We start from the raw sequence: 12,483 nt of genomic DNA on the forward strand, positions 1-12,483 counted from the left end.
TTTGGACAATAGCGGCTAGCACGTCAGTCCATTTATATCAAGCTCCGGGGTTTCAAAATGTCCGCCCAAGTCAATGGGTTGAGCTCAATGGCGCATGATCACAGATTCGCCTTTAGCCCAGCTAGATACTTCTAGTGGCTGTGAGTCGACCGAGCATGCACAGTAGTGCTCTTTTCTCCCACAGGCACACGCGAATGCATGCGAACGCACGCACGGAGCGCAGGCTCATGTACCACGTGATCGCTTTGACCAATCAGAGCGAGAGGAGCTAGAGCGGAGCAGAGCTTAACTGGAGCTAACTATTATAGAGCATTTTTTAAAATCAACTAAAGGATTTTGAGCTCAGAAAAAGTTTATGATCTAAAAATAGGTAAAAATCGCCACAAAATCCGACATTTTTGAAAGTTGTAAGTGCCCTGTCATCCGAACACGAGCAGTTTGTGATTACATTGCACTCTATGAGTAAAGCCTTGTCTCAGCCCATGGATTTTTTTCAGCTGTAGCACCAGTGAGTGAGCACGACGTCAACTCGAGACAGCTACAAGCAGCAATACCCTATCCGGTTATTTTAATAGATCCGTGATTTATATATATAGTTTATGGCCAGAACATTTTGAGCTTTGGAGATGTAGACAGACATAATATTTTGCTCAAATATGTGTAAATAAAACATAACACAACTTCAGACATGATTTTGATGAGGTAACAACAATATAACATGGCTTAAAGCTCAGAAGATTCCATTCTGTGTAATATAGGACCTTGTATTGTGATTCAGTGGGTCTAGTGCAGAGCTAACATTTCACAATAGATTAAAATTCTCTTTCCTCAACCCTTTTCCAGCTGGTACTGTGTTAATAAACTCATTAAATGTCAAGAGTATGATCAGAGCATCTCATGTATTCAGTCAGCCCCGCTCTCCTCTCTCCACTGGGGGCACCGTTCTGCTGTGAGGCTCCTGAAAGCTTCACCACGGAGAGTTCCACACTCACTACTCAACCAGCGACAACACCCAAGGACATGCACCGGTAGCTATTTTGATGATAATTATGCCACTAATGACCCCAGAAGAGTCAACATATTAAACATAATGCATGAAAATTTATGGAAATCCACAATTAGTCTAGCGCTGAATGAGGCAAGAAGCCGAGAAGCACTGGTGAATAACGGGGAATTTAAAAGAATGGGATTAAGCAAGAACAAAGTGGGTCTTTCTAAGGAATTGAACTTGCGTCGCTGGGGTAATGCAAAGAAAGACATGGAAATCTAACAGGATGTCTGCTCACAGCTAAACCAAAAAAGAAAAAAAACAGGAGGAAGCACAACAAACACATTAAGAGACAGATAGTAATGAGATTTGGAGAAATAAATGTTGTTTATTCCGTAGCTAAGCACAATTAAGTGTGGCACTGGGAGGCATGGCGGATGTTTCGGAATGCTGATTAGTCCAATGAGAGATGAGCGCTTCCGAACGCCACTAGGAACACGCCCGGAAAACATATTATCGCTGGGGTAGATAAGCAGGGGGCACTGTGCGGCAGGAACCATCAGTATGTGTGAGTGTGTAAATAAGTACGGTGAAAGTGGACAGCCCTGTCAACAGCCCTGCTATTAACTGGACCCCAACGGAGAGCTGATTGCTTTTGACACTTAAAGGTCCTATGATAGAGAGAATAGACTTTTGTGAGCTTTGAGCCATGTTAGAATGTTGTTACCTCGTCAAAAACATAAAATACTTGGAGTTGTGTTGTGTTTCATTTACTTATGTTTGAGGAATCCTGCATTATTAGGGCCTGTTTACACTGGAACGGTCGCAGGTAAAAATGACAAAATATTTTATCGGAAGTGCCTTTTGTTCGGCGTTTTTGGGCCTTAAAAACGCAAAAATCTGAAACCAACCTCCAGAGTGGATAAGTTGAATACACTCTGTTGTAGCGTTTTCGTCTACACTGCCCAAGACGCAAAACTCTGGTCAGATCTGCTCACGTCGCGTACGCGTTTACGTCAAAATACATACAGTACACAGAAACAAACGTGTCGGATCATTTCCATGCGTCGGACCTTCAAGCAGCTCTGACAGCTCTAATAAACTTACAGGAGGCATCCCAACACATGTACAGAATATGCAGAGATACTATAAGTGAACAGAGAAGGATCTGAAATTACAAAAAAAATTAATTCTGGATGCAGCAGTTCGTTGCAGGCGAGACCTAGGAGAACCCATTGATCGTGGAATAACTTTCTGGAAGGAGTAGCTGATGTGCTCTTTTTTCTTTAAGTACACGCATACCCAGTCGAATTCCACAGACTTTTGCGTCACCGTACGCACGCAGACTGCCTCCCGAAAACGCTTGTCTAAACGCGGAATAAAAAGTAAAGACGTGACGCCACTTTTGCGTCTTCTGTTCAGACCGTCATCATATAAACGCAGCCTTAGTCTGTTATCTCCAAAACTCAAAACACCTTAACACCTTCTTTTTACATTTTGTTCAGTAGAGATCGGCAAACCCATGTCTGAAATCATCCAAATGATTCTAGTGAAGGTGTATGGAGTTTTAAAGCACAGTGGAGCACTTCCTGTACTGTATTACCTTTTGCCATCACAAGGTGGAACAGAGTGTTTTCAGTTTACATGAAGAACACAGCCTAAATTTACAGGGTTTGTGTGTTAAACGTATTTGAATGAAACAAAACACAACTCCAGGGATGTTTTTGATGAGGAACCAATATTATAACATAGATCAGAAAGTAGTGTAATATGATCCCTTTAAAACACTTTTACACTGCTTGTATTGATTCATATTTATGTTATTAAAACTACAACACATGCTGTAACTCCAAATATGTCCATAATTAGCAACAGTGGTAAATATCTCAAAAACAAACATATTAAAGCACCATATGCCCAATTTGGCAGACAAAACCGTGACTATTACATAGGCTTATTGTTTTAGCAAGTCTGTTGGTGTATGATCATTTCACAGAGATTTAATAGAAAGTAAAAGCTTAAGTGGAGCAACTGTAAAATATTCCCAGATTGTCACTGTCACCGCCAATCACAATCTGCCACACATCCTGCTCCATTTGCCTAATCACACTTAAAACTATCTGTATATAAATGCACTCTCTATACTCTCCTCTGTCCAAACTCCACCTCATCAAGCATTTGTGAATGTGCTTTCTACATAAATTCAACACTGAACCCAAAACATGCTACACGGGTCTCCAAGAAGAATAGATGATAGATAAGGTCTGTTAAATACAATCAATCAATGAACCTGCCCAAGGACGACAGGTGGAAATGTGCACCGCTGCTACAACCTGGGACAATGTTTCCTGTTAAGGTTAATGTATATTGTGCATTGTCCCTGTCTCATTAAATAAGTAAATAAACAAATTATTACCATATTTTTCGGACTATAAGTCACACTTTTTTCATGGTTTGGGTGTTTCCTGCGACTTATACTCCGGTGCAACTTATATATTAACATTTTCAGACTAACAGCCTCGAGAGGCTCTAGGCTTGTGTGTCAGTATCCGCTGCTCCTATTACTCCTGTACCACTGTCACTTCGCCCTCTAATGCACATGCCTCCTGCAGAAAAAGCCTGTTATCCTGCCGCAAGTAGTGAAATATGCAGGCAAATATGGTAATTGAGCAGCAGAAAGAAAGGAGTGAACAAGAAACTTGTGAGGGACTGGCGAAAGGTGGGAATGGAGAACACAGCTTCACGGTAATCGGGAAGGTCTGCAGTGCAACTTTCCTGGAAGTCATTGGATGGATCGACAAAGCGTGAACTCCAGTGACAACCGAAATCCTGTCTGGATTCAGAAAGGCCGGAATAATTCTAACTGAACTGATGCTGAATCTGACGACAGCTACGCAGAAGAGGAAGCGGTGCTCCATTTTCCTCATGGATCTACACTTTACCTCCGGAGGTCGCGCAGAAGTGATACCGAAGATGAAGAAGAATTCAATGGATTTAGTGATTTGGAGTAAGATTGTGAGTTTGGTAAACTTGTTCTGTTCTGTTGTTTCTGCAATAGTTATCTGAAGAACTGTTCATATGTTACGTAACATATTATCCCCTGTTCAGCCTGTTTTTCTTTATTCTATTGTCATTATTACTATAACTTGCTTTTCATGATGAAATGTCAGTTCCTGGTCTCTGATTTTATAAAATACATTTCCTGAAAAAGTGTAACTTATAGTCCGGTGCAACTTATATATGTTTGTTTCTTCTTCATTACATAAATTTTGGCTGGTGCAACTTATGCTCTGGAGCGACTTATAGTCCGAAAAATATGGTACTTTGGATACATGTACATCCTAAGTCAGTGTGTACTTTAAATACATAGTTCATCTTAAAGCAACACCATGCAATTTTCTAGTGGTCTATTATAACCTTCTTGACCAGTCCTCCTGTTAAACTGAGACCTTTGACTGAGACACAAAGGTGAGACGCGCAGTGGAAATCAACCGCAGCAGTTTGCTCAGGATTAATAAATTACCTGTCTGTATGTCTGTCTATACATATTATACTCATGCTGTGAAATATTATAGCCAAAGAAACACCATAAACACCATGTCCCTGGAAATAAGCAGGTGGAGGCCCTCATCCTGGTCAGTTTTGTGGAGATGCAAGCCTGTTCATAGTAAGGACGCACGTTTTTCAATGCAGTGTCTTAATTTAGTCCTTTTTTGTTTCGTATAAAACAAGTAGATATGCATAAAAAACAACATAAAGGATTGAGAAACGGCATGATTTTTTTCAGAATGAACAATCAAAGCACCAAAGTATTATTTATCTCCTATATAACAAGTCATATATTTTCTTCTAAATGACTCAAGAATTTTGAAGACGAGATGTCCACCCCATTTAAGAGACACGTGATACAAATTAGAAGCTGTGGTTGGATCGTCTCAAGTTTGGACAGAGGATTTTCACCTTCTACTGTCCAGTTACAGTCTCTTTGAATCAGCTAAATGAAGTTATATATTTTCTTCTGAATGATACGAAGAGGAATTTGAGAGAAACATGATACAAATCAGCGTCTCTGGTTGGATCGTCTCAAGTTTGGACAGAGGATTTTCACCTTCTATGATCCAGTTCCAGCCCCTTCTAGAGTCCAACAGAATGTCGAAGGGATTGGCTGCTCAGGCAATACAACTTGCATGTTTATCTGAATATTCAGCTCCTAATGCAAATCTAAAGTGCTAACTGCCTCCCACCCTCTGCTCTGAAAGGTTAGCAGCCACAGAGAGAGCTCCAATTATCCCCCACCTCATGGCTGTGTAATGAGCCAGAGCGTGCTTACTGTATGGAGTTCTCGATCCTGGAGATGGTGAGGAAGGCTGCCAGGTTGGCCGTGTACGAGGAGATGACGATGAGAGCAAACATCCACCACACCCCCATCATCATGCGAGTGGCCAGGGTGGTGTAGGGCACTTCTCCTCCTGCAAAAGAAAAACACAAGGACTTAAAAACAGAAATAATGACCAATACAAGGCTACAGGGATGAAATAAGTGTTAGACGGTCTATGATTTTAACAGTTTTCAAAGGTGTAAATGACTGATAAAAAATACAGATGCCAGGCTCTTTATTTTGGTCTTAAAATTGTGGTATTAACTTGCGTTACATGATCCCAATGTTTTTGTTTAGCTGTTTTGTCCATAAATTCCTATTTCTAACATGGAACTCGTCTCCAAGTTTGCTTCAGTTGATCAGAGCCGAACACTGTGGGTGACGTCACTCTCCCTTAGTCCACCTCTTTATACAGTCTATGATGTAATAAAGGGCAGTATATAAATAGCTACGCATTTCCACCTTCCTCCACTGCAGCAAACCAAAAGCCACCTCAGCCTTTCCATTTCGTTCCATTCATCATTTTTCTAAAGAGTCAACAGACAATTCACTGCATTGCGGAGATCTTTACCAAGGTCAGTTCACTAAAGTTTATCCATGAAGTCTATAAAATACATTATTATTACTTGCAGGCAACATGTAGTGGTCTGATTCTGTCATAAAGTACTCCTTTTACACATAAAATCACACACAAAATGTACGAAATGTACTTATTTACAAGCATAATGTTACATGAGTTTATGCTGTTCTCTGCATCTTTATTGGTCTGTAATGAAAGTATTATTTGAACTGTAATAGCACTATTAGTTTTGTGCTTTTAAAAAAGACTGGGTCGCAAGAGATGTTTTTTTTTTGGGGGGGGTACGATCTGCATGTCGGTCTGTAATATACAGTTCTGCCTATACGCCTGATATGTGTGTTGCACTCTCCTCCTGCACCTCGCTACTAAAACACAGATAGGCTCAGCTGTCTCATTAGAAATGCTGAAATGCTAAGACATGTTTTGTATCATTTCTATTTTTTTTTTTAATTATTATTTTATTGACTATTTTGTTCCAATATTTCTGGTTTTCTTATATTTCTGGTCAACTGAATGTTGAAAAGAAAATTAAATGGGCTACATTTGATGTCCAAATAGGCGACTTATGGATACATTTTATTGCTGGTTCAGTGACTGTTTTTCACTTGAATAATACTTGAGTACTACTAATACTAATACTACTTATACTATAATAATAATAATACTTGAACTTGAGTAATACTAATTGTTCAGAGAGACACGATCACTCAGTCAACAATAAAATATCCTCATTAATGTTCAATAATGGTCAAATCCACCTTTGTTTTGTGATTTATAAATAATGTCTATTGAATTGGGTCTCAAAGGTTTGTGACTTTTCAAATATGGTCCCCATAAAAAATAAAAAATAAACAGTTTTAAAACATTAATATTCCAGATACATTTGACAAATTATAATATCTCACTTAGTATGGAGTTTTTCACTTTGAACAATGTTAAAATGACTCAGAGTATAAATAGATGTCTACACTTATTTGAGGAAAATATGTCAGAGTATCTATAAGGAATCAAGACAAGTCCATCCTTTTCATGCATGTGGTAAATGTTACATGTGTCATTATTTGGTAAAGGGTAAATGGTCACACACTGAACATCATTGTTTCCCAAAGACTGGGTCGCGACCTCCTTTCTTCATTTTTTTCTACGTGTCCGGAATCTCTGCGCACCCCCTGCTCCTCACTTTTTCAGCAGCACCACCTTGCCTAACAAATTTTCTGAGGGAAACACTGATTACTGTTTTTCACCGTTTAAAACTTGAGTAACACGACACAATCACTCAGTCAACAATAAATATCTTCATTAATGTTCAATAACGGTCACACATTTATTTAGTGATTTACGAATATGTCTATTGACTTGAAAATATGGGGGGGGGAAAAAAAATGTCTGGGAAATGCTGCTTTATATTTATTGCTTTTCCACCTCCACCTCACCCATTCACACACACTCATACATCAGTGTGCGCAGACACTGGGGGAAGGGTCGGTTATGTGTCTTCCTAAGGACACAGCGACAACAGACAATGGGAATTCGAGGATTCAAGGTGGGATTAGTGGTCATACGCTCTACCAAATGAGCTACTGTCGCCAATATGATCCATCATTTTTCATTTGGTGGTTTGCTTTGAGATTCATGTGAAAAAATATTAATTACGAGAACAGATTCCAGCAAATGTTCAGTTTGATCATGCTGAAATTTCAAAACTTTGTCGCATTATCCATTACGTTTTAATTCTCCGTTGGGCTCACAGCGATAAAACCCGTCTATCTTTCAAAAATATACCCCTTTATACTATCCCTGCTAATAACCCACTTATATGCCCTAGTTAAAACGCACACTGTCTCCACTTTCTTTATGTGCACGCTTGAAAAACGACTGCAATGTTTTCAAAAATACCCTGCGTATTCCTTGCCAAGAAGCCCAAATTAGCAAACTTGGCTTTTCCACGCTGCTCGCCGCCGTAGTTAGCGTCACCTGTAGCCTTTTTACATTCATATTTTTACCGGCGTCGATATGCATCCCCCCCACACGCACTTGGAAGCGGCTCCTATTGCCAAGCACGCAGTTTTATTCCCGTTTTGGTATGCACGCTGCGTCCGCATACGCCTCACAACGTACACACACACACACGCGCGGCGAACGCAAAACCGCAAACAAAGTAATGATTGATTTGTAGCCTGCTAGCTCTTCCTCTCTCTCCCTTTATTGGAGACGCTTAGAAATTAGGCCCATTCATCCTTGTACATGGGGATCACAGCTTCGCAGAGCCCCCCCCTTACCCCTCCACCCTTCTGCCAGACTCAATAATATGTGCGTAATCCTATAGTGTCTTTATCAGAACACTCTTGCCCATGCTGTGCTGTTTTTTTTTTCGTTTTTTTTCCCCACCACCGCACCTCGCTATCACGGCTCCTCTCTGTATCCCCTCACAGCGCATGATTTAAATTAAATTTGTTATCGTTTCCATGCGATCCTACGGCGTTCATCGTTCATGTAACTTTCATAAGCTATGCAAAGGATGGTGACATAGAACCCAAGGGCTGTATAGTTCTATATGTAACCGCGTCGACTTTATTGAATGCGTTTGTGGGACTCTTCGAGCATCTTATGTAAGTTTCTTGTATTGTTAAGGCAATGCCCTCGCAACCCTTTGTGGGGTAATATAAAACGACATTGACTTCTTGTGGAATATTACATGTATAGTTGTCCCCGCTGGCTGGTGCACTACGTAACTTTTTCGCTGGGGTTCCTTCGCCTGCTTGTTTCTATGGATATGTCATTTCTCTGCCTGGAAAGTTCCACAGTATGACATTAAACAGCTCTACGTTACATTTATTCAATTACAGGTTGTTTTAAAGCTCAAAATACCTAAAAAAACAAACATTCTGACTGTGAGCGGGGTCACCTCTCCATAGATCTGACCTGTAACTTGGTCTGGTGTGGTCTCCATGAAGATAGAACGGTTTAATGCCATACAACAGGGGTGTCAAACTCATTTTGGTCCGGGGGCCGTATCCAACCGACTTTGATCCCAAAGGGGCCGGATCAGAAAACTCATGTCATATAAACCCCAAAAATAACAATAATTTCAAATATTTGTGCAGAGAAACACAAATCTATTACACAAATATTTTTTAATTGATGAACTCTTTCTTATTAATAATATTATAATATTATGAACAACCTGAAACTTTAAGAAAAATTCAATTTCAACACACACGCAGAAAATTAACAATATTTAAATAAAAAATATAATTAAAATATTTTAGTAGAAAATCACCCAAGGGCCACATTAAAGGTCTTGGAGGGCCGGATCTGGCCCCCGGGCCTTATGTTTGACACCTGTGCCATACAAAGTAATAACATCTCCATTTCAGAATCAGAATTTATTTGTCATTTCAGTATAAAAATACACAGAAATTAAACACTGCACTCAGGTCCAGGTCAACAGCAGCATAAATAATAGTAAGAATAAATAGTCTAAAATATTGTATTTCAAGTACAGTCTTTAAAAACAGTCCTCACCCGCCTCCCCTTTTTCTAAAGTGCGTTCCAAGTCAGTGCTATTTGACTAGCCTGATTCATCAGCCGGTTTCACTTCGTAGAAACCGTCTGACCTCACAGTGTTAGAATTAATTTGCTTGACTGTAGGTTTTTATCATTTAACCAATCGCTGCTATTTGGTAGTCACGTATGTATTGTGTCACTAATGATGCTAACTGGTATATTAAGCTTTTCCCAAATCCCATAGGAAGAAGGGCAATAATGTCTTTCCCCTTGATGAAATTCACCAAACATTCTCTTTATTCTGGCTTTAAATCCTTGATCTTGGGAATCGTTGCCAACACTGAATATGTGGCTCTTCGCTGATTCGCTGGTGTCCGAAATTGCACTTCCGGGATTTTTGCGAACTGTCTAGTATATTCCATTTCCTAACTTAGTCGCTGGAGAGAAATTAAATTGAGCAGAGGCACTCGGTTGTGCCAGTTGTGAAACATTCCACACAAAGCAATAACATCCCCATGGAGAAAAGCATTTGACTGACCCTCCACCAGAGAAATTACACAATGCACCTATAAAGTTTTCGTTAACAGCATTAATGTTATAATTTGAGATGGAGGGCAGATGCATATAACACTATTTTTGAAAGAAATACTTAAGACATTCCACACAACCTGATCATCTTTCATCAGATTTTTACTGACCAGTTGGTTCTGGTTCAAACTTATTCCTCACTTTCCTTAACAAATTTCTACCATCACAATACGTTTATGATCATTTTTTACAACTTTCAGAGGCCATAACGGAGCAGCTGTTACAGCTCCTCTGAAACAGTGAGATACAGGACTACATTCATACTATAATACTCCCCACAACTGTACATCAACTCACCCTAATGTAACAGATAATACTCCCTACAACTGTACATCAACTCACCTTTATGTAACAGATAATACTCCCTACAACTGTACATCAACTCACCTTTATGTAACAGATAATACTCCCTACAACTGTACATCAACTCACCTTTATGTAACAGATAATACTCCCTACAAATGTACAACAACTCACCTTTATGTAACAGATAATACTCCCTACAACTGTACAAAAACTCACCTTTATGTAACTATAATAACTCCCTACAACTGTACAACAACTCACCTTATGTAATATAATACTCCCTACAACTGTACACAACTCACCTTTATGTAACAGATAATACTCCCTACAACTGTACAACTCACCACTCACCTTAATGTAACACATAATACTCCAACTACAACTGTACAAACAAAAACTCACTCTTATGTAATATAATACTCCCTACAACTGTACATCAACTCACCTTTATGTAACAGATAATACTCCCTACAAACTGTACAACAACTCACCCAATATACTCCTACAACTGTACAACTCACCCTTATGTAATATAATACTCCCTACAACTGTACAACAACTCACCCTTATGTAATATAATACTCCCTACAACTGTACAACAACTTACCCTAATGTAACAGATAATACTTCCTACAAATATACAACAACTCACTAGTATATAATATAATACTCCATAAAACTGTACAACAACTCATTTTTATGTAACAGATAATACTCCCTACAACTTTACAACTCATCCTTATGTAATGGATAATACTCCCTACAACTCCCTACTGTGTCCAAATAATTTCCATTGTGGATCAATAAAGTTTGTCTAAGTTTAAGTCTTAAGTCGAACCGCTTTAGTATGTGACACTTTTGACTTTATCAGATGAAAGAGGAAAGTCTGGTACAGCCCCTTTAAGGTCTAATTCAAATTTGCCGTATTAATCTTGTGTCTTAAAGTCAGCTGACAGCATCCACACCTGTCTGCTTGAGTAATGCCACCACATTTTAACACTAAACTAAACACTATAACTCACGGTGACAGAGGAGACGTTCAACTTTTCTTTGGTGGATAGGCCTAATTAACAACGGATTCTTCCATACAACAAGCAGGTCAAAACAGCTGCTTTTTGACAGCTCAATAAAACTATAAATAAATACTAAATTGTCGCTGTCACATGAAGCCCACCCGTTCACCTCTGTTTGACAGAATACTGTATTCTCTGGCGCTGCAGTTCTCCGGCTCAGAACACCTGGTGCCAACAAACCCTGGCTCACCTTGTAAACCGCCGAGAGACAGAGGTGGGTAGAGTGAGTCGCCATAAATTATAAATAATATACTCAAGTAGAAGTATAAAGTAGTGGTTCAGTACATTACTATAGAAGGGAAAAGGATTTGGGAAAAGTACTACAAGTGAGAGTGAGTTAAATGTGCATTGTGTCACTTTTATATACGCTATGGAGATGTTATTGCTTTGTATGGAATGTTCCACAGTATTAACCCTCTCCAGGCAGGACGTTGCAGATTTGCAACAGCTATATTCCAAGTACCTACTTACTCCACATCCATATTTTATGAGCTTTTTTTACTCAGGAGCCTTTTCTCCCATCCATGCTGATAAACGTGGGCGATGCAGACTGTGCAAGAATGGCTACACGCAAACGGCCTGCCAGAAGTGCAAAATACTTTTTGTTTACAAAGGATAAAAAAGTCAGAATTGTATATTACTACCCCATATTATAATTTTCCCCAAATATCAGATTTTTCCTGATACTAAAAATTAATTTGAGCCTGAGAGGGTTAATGTTTCTATCTTCATGGAGACCAAACCAGATCAAGTTACAGGTTAGATCTGTGGAGAGGCAATAGTCAGAATGCCTGTTTATCTAGGTATTTTTGAGCTATAAAACCAAAAACTTTAATTTAATCAATAGAAAGTAGAGCTGTTTAATGTCATAATGTTTGATTTATAATTTAAAGCAGGGGTTTTCAAATTGGGTGAATGTGAGCCTCCCCTTAGAGCAGGTAAAGACCGAACCAGCTCCTCCCATCCACCTGCCCTCCCCCACACAGGCCTTTGAAGTAAATGCATCAATAACAACTGATAATATATATTTTTAATATTGTATTTTCATATATACTTTTTTTTT

General features: G+C 39.2%; 1 protein-coding gene across 1 annotated transcript in view; it reads right to left on the minus strand.

Moving 5' to 3' along the window:
- The window catches only part of grid2 (glutamate receptor, ionotropic, delta 2), a 1,594,008-nt gene that overhangs the window by 287,177 nt on the left and 1,294,348 nt on the right, over positions 1-12,483 (minus strand). The window contains exon 12 of the mRNA XM_055161426.1: positions 5,319-5,457. Coding sequence (XP_055017401.1) covers positions 5,319-5,457 — 139 coding nt within the window. The remainder of the gene's footprint in view (positions 1-5,318; positions 5,458-12,483) is intronic.

The sequence above is a fragment of the Boleophthalmus pectinirostris genome, unplaced genomic scaffold (genome assembly GCF_026225935.1).
Source record: "Boleophthalmus pectinirostris isolate CB_2022bp ecotype Guang Dong unplaced genomic scaffold, ASM2622593v1 HiC_scaffold_4, whole genome shotgun sequence".
Lineage (NCBI taxonomy): Eukaryota > Metazoa > Chordata > Actinopteri > Gobiiformes > Gobiidae > Boleophthalmus > Boleophthalmus pectinirostris.